Source organism: Protopterus annectens, chromosome 13.part0 (assembly GCF_019279795.1).
Source record: "Protopterus annectens isolate FY-2018-M chromosome 13.part0, PAN1.0, whole genome shotgun sequence".
Taxonomy (NCBI): domain Eukaryota; kingdom Metazoa; phylum Chordata; order Ceratodontiformes; family Protopteridae; genus Protopterus; species Protopterus annectens.
The window spans coordinates 669210156-669226088 of NC_056747.1; the positions used below are offsets into that span (position 1 = coordinate 669210156).

At 44.5% G+C, this 15933-nt stretch overlaps 1 protein-coding gene across 1 annotated transcript in view; it reads right to left on the bottom strand.

Annotated features, from left to right (window-relative positions):
• The window catches only part of PRPF8 (pre-mRNA processing factor 8), a 2252227-nt gene that overhangs the window by 1494707 nt on the left and 741587 nt on the right, over positions 1-15933 (bottom strand). The window contains exon 17 of the mRNA XM_044054875.1: positions 14017-14209. Coding sequence (XP_043910810.1) covers positions 14017-14209 — 193 coding nt within the window. The remainder of the gene's footprint in view (positions 1-14016; positions 14210-15933) is intronic.

The following is a 15933-nucleotide window of genomic DNA, read 5'->3' on the forward strand; positions in this document are numbered from 1 at the left end:
CTACGAATTACAGATCCTGTGACAGCTGCTCTACATGAGGCTTCCAATGAGTCAAAACCACACTAAGGTATGCTTTCCCACCTCTTCTGCTGCATGCAGCAAATCCTGCATCTCTTTGAAATCAGGTTGATCTGTCTGAGGGATCATTTTCTGCTTTAACTGTGTAATCAAGTACTGCTGGTATTTTAGCATGTGGAATTGGCAGTTTAAGGCCCTCATGGCCAAAGTGGCAGACGTATACACTTTCTTCCCCCATCTTTCTAATGCTCTGGAATCTCTTTCAGAAGGTAGTGGATTCTTAGCAGTAGAGGCCTTAACCCCTTTGGGACCCTGGGAAATGGTTTTGGGGTCTGCAACAGGGCTTTTATATAGAAACTTATGAGAATCAGGAACTCGGTAGTATCTGTCTGGTTTAGCTGGTGCAGGAGGTAATGAGTCTGGGTTTAGACTAGATTCAGTGTAGACATCATCCAAAATGTCTAAAACTGGAGGAATTGCAAGGGGTCTATGCTGTGGACGAGAATCAGGAACTCGGTAGTATCTGTCTGGTTTAGCTGGTGCAGGAGGTAAGGAGTCTGGGTTTAGACTAGATTCGGTGTAGACATCATCCAAAATGTCTAAAACTGGAGGAATTGCAAGGGGTCTATGCTGTGGACGAAGAAGAAACTCACGGAGTCTTTTCTTAGCGTCAAAGTAATCTTGGCCTTCCCAGTGGAAGTGTACCCTCATGGTGTGTAAAGTTTCCCCAAAAGAGTAGTCTTCAAGGGGGGGGGGGGGAGACAGAGGGAATGGACTCTTCAGCACCTGAGTCTTCATACGGAGGGAAAGAATAATCCTGGTCCTCAGAGTTAGCTGAGGAAATGGATGCTTGGTCAGAGGAAGGATAATCTTCCTCCAGTCTAGGCCTTTTGTCAGGAGGGGGTTGGGAACCCCTGATAAGGGTAATTAAATCCTCAGCCATCTTGAGCATATGTTTTTTTAGGCATAGGGGCCTGTGGGGGGGGGGGTCTGTGGACCCAGTTTCCTAACTTTTAAGGGGGCTTTAAGTTTAGCATAAGACTTAATAGAAATAGCTGTCGGTTTGAAGACACCTTCAGAAACCAAAGGCCTGTCCAAAATCTCCGGATCACCGTCAGGGTTGGCGTCCGAGGGGTGAGATGGAACTGGCTCCTGAGGCCCAGCTGATTCAGTCTGGGAGGCAGTCAGAATTTCTAAATCAGCGGTAGTCAGGCGCTGCGTAGGCACCTCGCTGAAAACCGGAGAACCGGCGGCAGGCCTTGCTGAGGCCACAGTATCTGGTCTTGGCCTTGGTTGCCTGTCTTTGCGTTTTTTTTTGTCATTGCTGATGTCAGTTGCTCCGACGACATGCTATAGTTAAATTTTCTGCCAAAATAATGTCGGGCGAATTCTGCCCAATGCTTGATTGCACGTTTGTTGAACCTAGCACAAAAACGACAATCAGAGACGTCGTGGTCTGGGCCTAGGCAAGGAATACAATAAGAATGAAAATCCTTAGGAGGTATTTGCTTCCCACAAGAAATGCAATTAACTTTGTCTGACATCGGTCTGAGGCAAGAAGTTTCCCCAATGGGGTACTTAGCTTTAGAGAAGACTTCGGGCTGAAATTTGATTCGAAAATCTCAGGAGCTAGCCGACTGGCACATGCGAACTGCTTCTGCTTCGGGCACCGCGCGGCAAGAAAGACTGGAGAAAATGGTGTTGGCTGCCTCTTTTATACCCCTGTCGCACTGACGTCAGGGAAGAAGCGACGACAACCGAAGCCAGACCAAGACTTTGGGATTCGGCCGACTGCGGGACCGCCTGATGGCAGGATAACCCAAGTGTGATGACTGCAGCAGTATAACACGATAAACATCAGTATATATTTGAATGATCACAGTAGCAGCAGCCTTAATTATACGGATTATATCATGTTAAGGATAATAACAGCTGGCCAACTTCCATGTGTCTAAACTGTTAGCCAGCTCGAGCACAGCTGGAGAGAGTGATTTGGGCACCACACCCTTCACAGCTTTCCTGCCATGAAGAGCTCTTCTCTTGCAGCCTTTTGAGGAAAGACGGTCAGTTAATACTTCTTCATTGCTGGGCAGATATACTTCAGGAGGAAAAAACTTCCACATCTTATTTTCCATAAATCGCACTTTTAAGCTAGGGAAAGTGTTTTCTAACAGACAGTTATACAAGTCAACATTTTACCTGCAGCACTCATTTTCACCTTTGAGGAAAAAAGTTAAGATTAATTTAAAACTATTCTTCCAATTTAAAACTGTTAAATTAATTCTGGGCATTGGAGTAAACATTTAAAATGGTTTACGCAGTGTTTTTGAAACGGAAATCAACTTTGTTAATACTTACCTGTTTAGCAAACTATTGCTGCCAGGATTACCCTAGATTCAGGCAATTTTTTTCAGCTTCATCATAGAAAAACCTACAACTTCCTCAGTTCTTCCTTCTTCCAGCCACAAAAAGAAAAAATACATCCAAGCAGCCTTTGTCCTTCAGCAGGCTACTAAACTGCCTCAAATGCAATTCAGTGATTCTGCTACAAGACTGACATTATTTCTGTGCAGGATGCATGCCTAAATTACTGCAGAAGTGTATCTAGGAATAGGCAAGCTCAGAGTTCTTAACCACTGTCCCTACAGGATTTGCATATATACTTTTTTTTTGTAAAATAGGTCTCGACAGTCATTTTAAAATCTACAAGGGTATTTTAAGACTTTTTCTAGTGGGAATCTAGAGAAGACCAATTTTCCAGTAGCGGTCTTAAATGGGGCCAGGTAAGGGCAGTGCTACCTTCTTAGCTGCTTCTTCATGAGCTGACGATCTGAAGGGTAGTTTAGTTTTCAGAGATAGGCAGTATTGTAGTTCTGTTATTTTAAGTAGCTCTGCGCTTAGGAAGGTAAATCTTTTAGCCAATGGGAATCCATTTTAATCTTTTTAACAGATCACAGTGAGTATTTGGCCTGTTCAAAGTCCATTTCCATTGCCAAGAGTAAAGGCACAAATCTGCAGATTTTACTGACAGCAATCTAAAGTCTGTGTATCACGAGAAGAATAAACAGACACCCAGTAATACTAGACTGTATTCAAGTTTGAAGAGAAGCACACTTAAAATAAGGTTGTGTTAGAAACTAAATGTCAAAAAAATGCATTACTGTATTCTTTGGGAAACAGTCTACGCCAGAAAACTACCACACTGACAGTATGCCCCCAGGAGTTGACCCAGTTGTTTGGGATTTGGGAATGTATGTAGAGAGAGGCTTGGCTTTTGGCAAACGTGTCCGTTGTTGTAAGAAAGCCCTTCTATTCTGCAGAGCTTATAAACAAACGGACTTTGTCTAGAGAAGGATTTCATTGACCCCCTTTACTCAGCCCTCACTGGGCCAATCATTGAACATAATTCCCCCTTTGACATGTTACCAGACGCATGCAGCAACTTGAATGTCCAGAGAGACACCTTACTAAAATAAAATAAGGTTCAAACATGCCTTACACAGACAGACTCAAAGCCCTGTCACTATACTTGCTATCCAACAGACTGCTAAAGTGCCCCATGTCTGGCATACAAGGCATCCTGTGACCCAATACTGATAGATTTACCGCACACCAGCAAGTCAAAAGAAATACTCTGCCTAGGGATATAAATCTCTTCTACATCAACAAAATGGTTTGTAGGGACAGGTACATCTCAAACAGGATACTGCTGGTCAGCAACAGACCCACCATTCAAATAAAACAAAGTTCATCCCTGTCCATATTTAAGCACAACTTGTACTTATGGATGGGGAAAATAAAATTTATCCCAGGACTGTCCCCTGTACTACTAAAGGACAGAGGCGGCTCCTAAATGCTTTACCCCATGCATCGGTTTCCTCAAAATATCTATGGTAGGATCCCAGTTATTTTCATTAAGGGTAATATATAACTGACCATGACATGAGTAAGGACAATATCCAAGCAAATAGGACAGGTTGATTCAAGTACAAAAAGGAAAACTGGCTAGGTTTAAAATGACCCACAAAAGCAGCTAGTCTAGTACTTAACCTATGAACCTATAAGAAACAGATGACAAAATGTGAAACTCTACAACATACTATTTGCAACAAAACTGTCAGTATGAATGGTGAAAGTGAGGGACGGTGAAAAACCAAGACCAAAGTATTTGCATTCTGATAGACTGGAAACACTTTGAATGTCCTTTATCATAATGGCGATTATGTTTGACAGCTTCTTGGGGAAAAACATAGAACATTTGTCTATAATAAGGGGTATGTTGGTTTCAGTCCACTAATGCAGTTCACAGAAGCTTCTTTGGAATTCTGACTAAATCATGAGATTTACTGGTTTCCAGGAAGGTTATGTCATCTGCAAACAAATTTTCATCTAGTAATGGGAGATCCACAGTGAGGTCAATAATAAAAAGAAAAAAAAAACAGCAAAGCACTCAAGAGACTGTACTGAGTTGCCCCATGAAGTACAGTTTTGTACCTACCATAAATGTAGATGCTCGAGTCTATACCCTGCTGCAGTCATCACACTTGGGTTATCCTGCCGTCAGGCGGTCCCGCAGTCGGCCCGAATTCCAAAGTCTTGGTCCAGCGTCGGTTGCTGTTGCTTCTTCCCCGACGTCAGTGTGCCAGGGGTATATCAGAGGCATCAGACGCTATATATATATATATATATATATATATATATATATATATATATATGTATATATAATTTATGGTAGATACAAAACTGTACTATGTTCATCGTGTTACCCTGCTGCAGCCATCACACTTGGGTAGAATCCCAAAGCTAAGGATGGGTGGTGGAGTCAAAGAGGGTTAGAGGAGGCTAGAAGGCCCTGCAAAACTGCAGTGAAGAAGCCAGCTCTAGTCTTAGAGTAAAGTGGTAAGTGGTGATGTTTGGTGAAGGTGTGTACTGAACTCCAAGTTGCAGCTTCCAGAATATCCTTGGTTGGCACCCCCCTGAGGTAGGCTATAGATGTAGCTGCTGCCCTGGTAGAGTGGGGCCTTATGCTAGCAGGAACTGGTTTTCCATGGTGGGTGTAGCAAAAATGTATGCAATGTCCTATCCATTTGGAAATGGTCTGTTTTGAGATGGCCTTTCCTTGTGATGCTGTAGCATAGGATACAAAAAGCTGGTCAGATTTTCTGAAAACCTTAGTTTTATCCAAGTAGTAACGTAGCTGCCTGTGAACGTCCAAGGAATGTAGGAGTCTTTCTCCTTTGTTCTGTGGATTTGGAAAGAAGGTGGTTAAATGGATGGTTTGATTTAGAGCCACACTGGATACCACCTTAGGCATAAAGGAGGGGTTAGTACGTAGAGAAACTCTGTCTTGATGAAAAATGAGGAAAGGCTCTACTGCCATTAGTGTCTGAAGCTCTGAAACTCTTCTCGCTGAAGTAATTGCTAGCAGCAGGGCAGTCTTCCATGATATAAACTTTAAGTCAGCTGAGAAACCTGGCTCAAAAGGAGGTAGCGTAAGTTTTTCCAGAACAAAGTTGAGGTCCCAAGTAGGTGTTGGTGCTCTCCTGGGAGGCCTAATGTTTTGGCCCCTCTGAGAAACTGCCTTAGGAGTGGATGTGAAAATACTGGAGGATCCATGTTGTAGTGAGCTGAAATAGCTGAGGCGTGGATTTTACTAGATGAAAAAGAAAGCCCTTTGTGTAACATCTCAGTTAAATATTGCAAAATCTGAGGTACATCAGGCTGAAGGGAATTTTGGCCTTTAGCTTGGTTCCAGGCACAAAACCTTTTCCATTTGTCTGAGTAGGCTTTCCCGGTGCTGGGCCTCCTGAATAACATCCATAACAGCTTGTGAGAGAGGAGCTGGCTGGTTACCTTAGGTGATTTGCCATGCAGCCAAGTTTAAGGTTTTGAGTTGGCTGTGTAGAATCTGATTGTCTTGCTGTGTGAGCAGATGGGTAATTTGTGGTAGAATCCATGGTGGGCCCTGGGCCATATTCCTTAATAGTGGGTACCAGTGCTGGCGTGGCCAGTCTGGGGCAATGAGTATCATTCGGGGTCTCTCCATCCTGTCTTTCAGCAGCACCTTTGTGAGAAGGGGTAATGGAGGAAAGGCATATACTGTCAGCATTTTCCAACTGAATGAGAGTGCGTCCACCTTCCAAGCTTGATGGTGAAAAGTCCTTGTGCAAAATTTAGTTAGTTGATAGTTTTGGGGGCTGGCAAATAGGTCTAGGTCTGGGAGCCCCCATTTTTGAGTTATCATCGCCAATACTTGTGAAACAGTTTCCACTCGTGGGGATCCATGATGTTTCTGCTTAGGTCGTCTGCCAATGTGTTCTTTTTTCCTGGGAGGAATTAAGCTTGTAATTGAACTTGGTAAGCCAGTGCTGTGTTCCACAAGGTCATTGCTTGCCTGCACAGAGGGTAGGAGTGTGTACCCCCTTGCTTGTTTATGTACCACATTATTGTGGTGTTGTCTGTTCTTATGATAAGCTGTCCTGGATGCAAGAGGTCCTTGAAGGCTATCAGAGCATTTTGTACAGCTAGCATTTCTTTTTGATTGATGTGCAGATTCCTTTGATCTGCAGTCCATATGCCTTGAATGCACCATCCTGCCATGTGTGCCCCCCAGGCATAGTCCGATGCATCTGTTGTCATAGTTTGCCTGGCTGGGGGTAAGGTGAAAGGCTGACCCTTGTTGAGGTGACATGCCTGTGACCACCATAGAAACTCCTGTTGAAGGCAGGGAATGAGAGGTATCATTGTTTCCAAGCTGTGGCTGTGTTGAGTCCATACGCTTTTTAGGTACCATTGTAATGTTCTCATATGCAGTTTTGCAAATGGTAGTAGTATGCAAGATGCCATGAAGCCCAAGGCCTGTAGAATTTTTTTTGCAGGGAGTTTGGTCTTTGTTGTCATTGCTCTGAAGTATTGAGTTAATTGTAGTTGTTTGTCTGGCAATCAGATAAGCCATCTGGGCCGTTGTATTCAAGCTGGCATCCAGGAATGTCATATTTTGTGAGGGCACTAGTTTTGATTTCTTTTCGTTTACTGTGTACCCTAGGCAACTTAGAAGATGTTTTACAAAAGCCAGGTGTTGTAAGAGAATGTCCTTGCTTTCTGCTTGGATGAAGCAGTTGTCCAGGTATGGGTATATTTGAATTCCTCTGTCTGCAGTATGCAATTACTGGTGCCAGGCATTTTGTGAAGACCCTGGGCGCAGTAGAGAAGCCAAAGGGCAGTGCAGAGAATTGGTAATGGGTTGAACCTGCAATGAAACGGAGGTATCGTCTGCAATTTTGTCTGATAGGGACATGCAGGTATGCCTCCTTGAGTTCCAACGTTACTAGCCAAGCTTTCTTGCCCAACATGGGAAGAAGCTGCTGTAGTGTTAGCATTGTGAATTTGGGTACTTGTAAGAAGGTGTTTAAAATTGAAAGGTCCAGAATGGGTCTCCAGGCATTGTCCTTTCTGGGGACTAGAAAGAGCCTTGAGTAAAATCCTTGGCCTTGCTCCTGTGTAGGTACCAGTTGAACGGCTCTCATGTCCATGAGAGCTGTAATTTGCTTTTGTGCCTCTGCCCATTGATGTGGCAGGTTTGGCATTCCTCTTTTCATTGGCAAGGTGTGAAAGTGGAATCTGTATCCTCTTAAAATTATGTTTAGGACCCATTTGTCCTTTGTGACAGTGTTCCACTTGTCTGCAAAAAGTGTGAGTTTTCCCCCCAAGTGGGCTGCCAAGAGAGTATTGCTTGGCCAGATGAGGTGCAAGTCATTGAGTTTGCCTTCTGGTGGATTGAGACTGGTCTTCTCCTCCCTTCTGTGTTGTAGTGCCCCACTGGCGAGGTTTATACTGGGCTTGTGGTTGTCCTCTGCCCCTTGGGCGTCTGTATTTACCCCTCTGTGGTCTGTCAGTAGCTGGAAAGTACCAATTTTTTGTTGGTCAGTTTCTGCTGAAGCGAGGGGGTTGTACCTGTAGAAAATCTTTGACTGTCTGCATAGATTTTGCCTTATCCGCCATTTTCTTTAAAACTTCTTCTGCTTTAACTCCAAAAAGAACATCCTGCTGTAAGGGAGCATCTAGTAGTTTTGCTTTAACATGATCAGGCAGAGTTTGTTCCTTTAACCAAGCATGCCTACGTATAACGGACCCAGTGACAGCTGCTCTGCAGGAGGCCTCCAAAGAATCAAACCCACATTGTAAGGTATGTTTGCCCACCTGCTCAGTGATGTGCAACAGATCCTGTACTTCTTTCAATTCAGATTGTTGACGGAGAGTGGTTATTCTTTACTTTAACTGAGAGATTAGGAATTGCTGATACTTAAGCATGTGAAATTGACAATTCAATGCCCTCATAGCTAGTGTGGCTGAGGTGTAAACCTTTTCCCCCCACCTGTCTAGTGCTCTGGAATCCCTCTCAGAAAGTACTGGGTTTTTAGCCATAGAAGCCTTAGCCCCCTTGGGACCCTGGGAGATAGTCTCTGGGTCAGCTACAGGGCTTTTGTAAAGAAATTTGTGGGAATCAGGCACTCTATAGTATCTGTCAGGCTTAGCCGGAGCAGGAGGTAGAGAGCCTGGGTTCAAACTGGATTCGAAATAGACATCATCCACAATGTCCAAAACTGGTGGGATGGCAAGTGGTCTGTGTTGGGGGAGTAAAAGAAACTCTCTGAGCCTTTTCTTCGAGTCAGAGTAGTCCTGACCTTCCCAGTGAAAATGTTCCCTCAGTGTGTAAAGTTTCCGCAAAGGAGTAGTCTTCAGGAGGAGAAGCTGAGAGAATAGAGTCCTCAGCATCAGAATCTTCATAAGGAGAGAAGGAGTAATCTTGGTCCTCAGAGGAGTCTGAAGAAATGGACACTTGTTCAGAGGATGCATAATCTTCCTCTTGTCTAATTAAGCCTTTTGTCAGGAGGGGGCTGGGAACCCCTGATTAAAGAAATCAAATCTTCAGCCATTTTGAGCATCTGTTTCTTAGGCATGGGGCCTTGAACAGGAGACTGAAGTGCAGTCCTTTTAGATTTAGTAGGAGTCTTCGACTTAGAAAATGTTTTAATGGTGAGAGTCGTCGGTCTGAAAACGCCTTCAGAAACCAATGGCGTTTCTGTAGCACCGTCTGTTGTAGCAATGTCGTCGGAAGGGCTTGAACTAAATGGCTGCGTCAGCCTGGTGCATTCCGTCAAAATTTCCATAGCGGTCTCGAGTTCCAGATCTGCGGTAGTCAGGGGCTGCGTCGGAGCCTCACTGAGGACCAGAGAACCGGCGACCGGATCAGCAGAGGCCTCGGAATCTGGCTTAGGCCTGGGCTGTCTGTCCTTATCCTTGCATTTTTTGTGCACGCCGGTAGTCGGTTGCTCCGATGGCATGGTGTAGTTAAATTTCCTACCGAAGTAGTGCTGCGCGAAATCAAAGCGTCCTTTAATAGTACGCTTATTAAACCTAGCACAAAACCGACAAGTAGTGACGTCATGGTCTGGGCCTAGGCAAGGTATGCAATAAGAATGAAAATCCTTATGAGGTATTTGCTTCCCACAAGAAATACAATTGTTAACTTTTTCTGACATCGGTCTGAGGCAAGAAAAGTTTCCCCAACGGGGTACTTAGCTTTATAGAAGACTTCGGTCTGAAATTCGAAAATCTCAGGAGTCGGCCGACCGGCACTTGCGAACTTCTTCTGCTTCGGGCACCGCGCGGCAAGAAAGACTGAAGAAAATGATGTCGGTTGCATTATATATACCCCTGGCGCACTGACGTCAGGGAAGAGGCGACAGCAACAGACGCTGGACCAAGACTTTGGAATTCCGGCCGACTGCGGGACCACCTGACGACAAGATAACCCAAGTGTGATGACTGCAGCAGGGTAACACGATGAACATCAGTAGTTCCCTGTCACATGCTGCTCTCTGATATATAATCAAACAATTTGGGATATAAAGAATAGATGTGCAAGAACTTACCATAACAAAAGATGTCCTTTTCTGCTGTAGTATTCTTTACCTGAGAGAGTTGCCTGCCAGGCAAACCAACGTCAGCCAGTATACTGAAGTCTTTTAATACAGTGCAGTGCGCGCAGCACATCTGACTTAGGCTGCTACTGGACGTATGCATGCTCAGAAGTGAAGCCTCAGGCGGAGAGACAGTCCAAGGGACACATAGTCAGTACATCCAAGAACAGAAGTGAGAAAGGAGGGTGGGACAAAATACTGTAACAGAGAAGAGAAGAACAGCTACCATTACAGTAAGTTCTTGCACAACTATTCTACGTCCTTATATTCATCTGCTGCAGTATTCTTTAAACGAGGGAGAATACCGAAGCTCATAGAGTGGAGGTGGAGTTAGCAGAAAAATTTTCCAGGAAACCATAAAGAATGGCTCTGGCAAACCGAGGCCTGGATCTAGAAATGGAGTCCAGATTGTAGTGTTTGATAAAAGTGTGGAAAGAGGTCCTAGTTGCTGCTTCTATAACAAAGCTGGTGTCTAGTCCCCCTTGAGGAAAGCCCCTGAGGAGGACAGCGCTCTTGTAAAGGGAGCCTTGATCAAGCAAAGAAGGGATTTTCCACGGTAGGCATAGAAGAAAGAGATGGATTTTAAGATCTAGCTGGAGATGGTCTGTTTGGATACAGGCAATCCAAGAGCTCTGGGGTGAAAAGACAAATAGTTGGTCTGATTTTCTAAAAGGTTTAGTTTTATGAAGGTAAAATCTGAGTTGTCTATGCACATCAAGCATTTTGTAGGGTCCTCTCACTGTGGTTTTGGGGAGAGAGGAAAAAGGTTGGCAAGTAAATGATCTGGTTTAAGGACAACTCAATAACTACTCTGGGCATGAAGGACGGGTTGGTGCGAAGAGAAACCCTGTTTTTGTGGAAGACCAAGAAGGGGGGAGAAGCTATCAGGGCCTGGAGCTCAGAGATCCGTCTGGCAGAAATTATAGCCACCAGGAGAACAGTTTTCCAGGTGCAGTGTTTGAGGGAGCTAAAGGAGGCTGGCTAGAAAAGGTGTTAGGGTCAGTTTCTCTAGCAAAAAGTTAAGATCTGGGGGGGCACGTCACAGGCCTCCTGGGAGGTCTAGTGTGGCAACGCCTTTAAGAAACTGTTTGGCCTCGAACCTGGAAGCTAAAAGAGGTGAAAGGGGCAGACACAGCTGACAAATGTGCTTTTATTGAAGAGTAAGCTAAGCCAGCACTGAGCAATTCACATACCTATGAAAGAACCAAAGTAAGATCCACTGTTAGCAGGTCCAGATTTTTAGCAAGACACCAACTAGAAAATCTCTTCCATTTGGAAAGGTAAGATTTTCTTGTACTGTGTTTCCTGGCCTGCGGCAGGACACAGAGGACTGATACCCTTTAGACACCTTTTCTCTGAGGCTGTGCATCATCTACAGGGTCAGTTGAAGAGAGTTTCCAGGTGTGGGTGTACGAGGGAGCTCTTGTTCTGTTGTGAGCAAGTCCATTCTGTGGGGTAACTTGTGATGACTACCCTTGGCTAGGTGCAGAAGGGGGAACCAGTGCTGTCTTGGCCAATAGGAAGTCACCAGTGAGATTTTTGGTCTTGTTGAATCTTCAGCAGGACTTTCAGAATGAGTGGTAGGGGGGGAATGCATAAAGAAATGCCCCCTTCCATGAACTTGATAGGAAGTTCACCTTCCGTGCCCGAGGATGTGTTTCTCTGGCACAAAATTTTGTAAGTCGTTTGTTCAGAGGGGAGGCAAACAAGTCTTATTTGAAGAATACCCCATTGGTGGACTATGTCCAGGAGCACACATCTGTGTGACTCATCCATTTGTGTGCCTGTGTTGTGGATCTGCTCAGTGTGTCTGCTACATAGCTCTCACTAGAAGGGATGCAGACCGTCTGTACAGAAATTTAAAGTTGGTGTGCTAGTTCCAAAACTTATAAGGCTAATCTACACAGGAGGTAGGATCTTGCCCCACTCCCCCTGCTTGTTTACGTACCACATAACAGTCATATTGTCTGGTAGATGTACCACTGTCCTGGCTTGAGGAGAGTCTGGAAGGACTGAATAGCTAGGATCAAAGTCTTCATCTCATTTATATTTATGTGGTCCTTTCATGGAAAGGGGGTCTATTGTCCTTGAACAGTGTGTAGGCCCAGAGCTGCCCCCCAACCTGTATCCCAAGAGTTTGTGTACAGGTCCTGAGTTGGGGGCAATGGGTGAATGGGGAGTCTTGGGATGGTTTATGGAGATTTGCTGTATCCACCACCATAGCTCCTTCTTGAGGCAAGGCAGTAGTGGGATAAAAAATTCCAGTAGGGGTGCATGTTGTGTCCACATGGATTTCATTAACCATTGAAATGTCCTCATGTGGAGCCTTGTCAGAGGTAGCATAGGGATGGTGGAGGCCATCATTCCTAGGATTCTGAGAACCTATCCTACTGACAACCTGTTTAGGGGAAGGATCTCTGAGAAGGTTTGGCAGAGCTACTGAGCCTTTTGGGGTGGGAGAGAGACTCTCAATTTGTCTGTTTGGAATCTGCACCTAAGAAAAATATGATCTTGAGATGGGATGAAGGTAGATCTGGTGAAGTTGATTGTAAATCCTAGCTGTTTGCAGGATGTCAATGGCTGAATGGAAGTTGCTCATGCAGAAGGCGACCACTGGAGCTAAACACTTTGTGAAAACTCTTGGGGCTGTAGAATGACCAAAAGGCAAGGCAAAGAATTGAAAGTATCAGGATCCCACAGAGAAACCTAGAAATTTCCTGAATTTGGGATGAATAGGAATATGTAGGTAGGCATCTTTGATGTCTTTGGACACCAAAAAGGCATGTGGGAGATTCGGGGAAACAGGGTCTGAAGAGTTAGCATTTTGAAGGAAGGTACCTTTAGAAAGCTGTTAAGAAAAGAAAGGTCTAGGGTGAGTCCCCATGGTCCTTCCTTTCTGGGAACCAGAAACATGCAGGAATAGAAGCCTGTATTTTTTTTTTTGGGGGGGGGGGGCACTGTTTGTATTGTACCCTGTTCTAACACGTTTTCCAATACATGGGGGAAGAGAGATATTTGATCTGCTGGAGGTTGAGGGACACCCCCTGAAGCAAGGCAGTGTGCCAAACCAAAAGGTATCCATGTTTGATGATGCTCAGGACACAGGTGTCTTAAGTTATGGGTTACCAGGTGGTAAGGGATAGGGATGGGGGACTGGCAAGCCGACTGATGCAAAGCAGTTCTGAGGATGGTGCACGTACATCACTTTTATGGTCTATATTCGACAGAAGCCTACATTAGACATGCCACGCACCGCATGGTAGTAAAGACTTTGGTATACTGGCCGACATCGGGTCACTTGGGCAGGTAGCTCCCTCATATTAAGAATACTGCAACAGACGAATAGAAGGACATCAATGTGCTCCATCCAATCATCAAGTACAAGATGGTCCAAAAACTTGAGAAAGAACCCCCATGGTAGGAGTGAGTAGTGTGCACCTCTGTTAACCTGAACCAAAGACCATGAGATTAAACAGCTAAGGTTATTCCTGGCTAATTAATGTTGAACTCACTTTTAAATGCTTTGTCTTGTGGCAATGCTCTGACTTATGCCTGGAACTGTAAAGACGGTATTCCCATCAGCTTCCTCATCAGAGCTTATACAGCCGCCATCATGCGAGGAGAAAGGCAGCAACTTTCCATCCTTCTATATCAAGTAACTAAACAAATCCTGTGGCACTTGTGCAAGTAGTCAATACTGTGCTCCTTCCCAAGAGAACACAAGACATGCCAGCACACGTCTTGGCTGGCAATCTGATCACATGGACACATACTATGACAGGCACAAAAATGAAGGACTTTGCTAATGACAGCAATAACCAACATCTAAACGATACAAGAGGCAATGCATAAATAAATTAAATAACTGACTCAGGGGAAAGTCCAACTATTCAATTAATACATTATATCATGATATAGCTGGCATATTATGAACACAATCAATCCAAAAAAAAAATCCATAAGAAATGCAATGGAATATCTTTATGTAAAAGCAAATGATATATTAACTGCTTACCTTGACACCACTTATACACCAGCAATGGGGGCGGCTCAGTATCTGAAGGCTTGATCCATGGTGGAAAAAGCCTACGTTTGTCTGCTTCATACCAAAGGTACTGATCTAAGTAGGCATCTGTAATCTTCTCCAAGGGTTCAACGTCATACACAGGAACAAGGTGACTATACAGATCCATGAACTCAATGCCCACCTTGAATGAGAAAAACAACTCAGGTCGATTTTAAATGTAATGCACGTTTCCACTCATCAGTTAAAGCACCATCTTCCTTCTACTAAATGACAATTGAAGATTAAATATAAAAAAGGAATGCAATATTAACTCAATTTACTGCAATAGAAAACTGGAAGCTTGTTCTCAACTTCCAGTTATTGCATCCTGTGTTTTAAGACAAAACAGTCATGCCCTTACATTTCAAAAGTACAGTTGTGTACACTTACCATAAATGTAGATGTTAGAGTGTATTCACTGTTGCAGTCATCACATTTGGGTTATCTGCCTGCAGGTAGCCCTCAGCCGGCCTGAAGACCAGTCTTGGATTCCTGTGTCGGATGTTGCCTCCTCTTCCATGACGTCAGGTCATCAGGGGTATAAAACATGCAGCCAACGCCATCACATCAGTTTTTCTTGACCCAGATGTCAGGTGCACCCACAATGGGAAGCAATTATATGTTATGGTACACCTCCATCAAAAAGCAAATACACCAGAAAACAGATATGCCAAACAAGAGGGAAAGGTAGAGCCAAGAGAAGTCAGGGGGCTGGAGGGACGGTGACCAGGACTGCAACAGTGAATACGCTCTTACATCTACATTTATGGCAAGTGTACACAACTGTACTATATTCTTCGTGTTTCACTATTGCAGTTATCACATTTGGGTTGATTCCCAAAGCTAAGGAAGGGAGGAGAAAGTTAGAGAGCATTGGGGCCAGCTATCAAGCCCTACAAGACTGCAGTGGCAAAACCAGCTCTGGATTTAGGAAAAAAAAGGCATGTGGTAATGCTTGGTGAAAGTATGTACAGAGCTCCAGGTAGTTAACTTCTAGGATATCCCTGGTAGGGACCCCTCTGAGAAAGGCTGCAGAGGTAGATGCAGCCCTGGTGGAATGTGATCTTATCCCCTGTGGGGTAGGTTTTCCATGGTGCTTGTAGCAGAAATTAAAGCAATGGGCTATCCATTTGGAAATGGTTTGCTATGAAATGGCCTTCTCCTCTGCCCCTGCAGCAAAGCCAACTAGCAGCTGTTCAGATTTTCTGAGAGGCTTAGTCCTGTCCAAATAAAACCTAAAGTTGTCTGTGCACGTTCAGGGAGTGCAGTATTCGTTTTCCTTTGTTTTGTGGATTAGGGAAAAAAGAAGGCAAATGAATGGACTGATTTAGGGCCAAATTAGACACCACCTTGGGCATAAAGGAAGGATTGGTCCTGAAAGAAACCCTGTCTACATGGAAGATAATGAAGGGTTCCACTGCCATGAGGGCCTGTAATTCAGACACTCTTCTTGCTGAAGTGAAGACCAGAAGGAAGGCTGTTTCCCAAGAAAGGAATTTCAACTCTGCTGTTGCAGCTGGCTCAAAGGGAGGGAAAGTGAGCTTTTCCAATACAAAGTTAAGGTCCCAGGCTGGAGTCTGGGGCTCTTCGGGGGGGGGGGGGGCTTAAATTTTTGGCCCCTCTAAGGAATTGTTTTAGCAGAGAGTGAGAGAAGGGTGGCTCAGTATTATAATGAGCTCAAATGGCAGAAGAGTGAATTTTAATTGACGAGAAGGATAGGCCCTTGTGGAGCATTTCTGTTAAGTACTGAAGAATATGAGGTAAGCTGGGCACCGTTGTGCCCATCCCCTGAATCTGGCTTCAGGAACAGTATCTTTTCCACTTTTCAGCATAGGATTTTCTAGTACTAGGCCTCCAGAATGACAT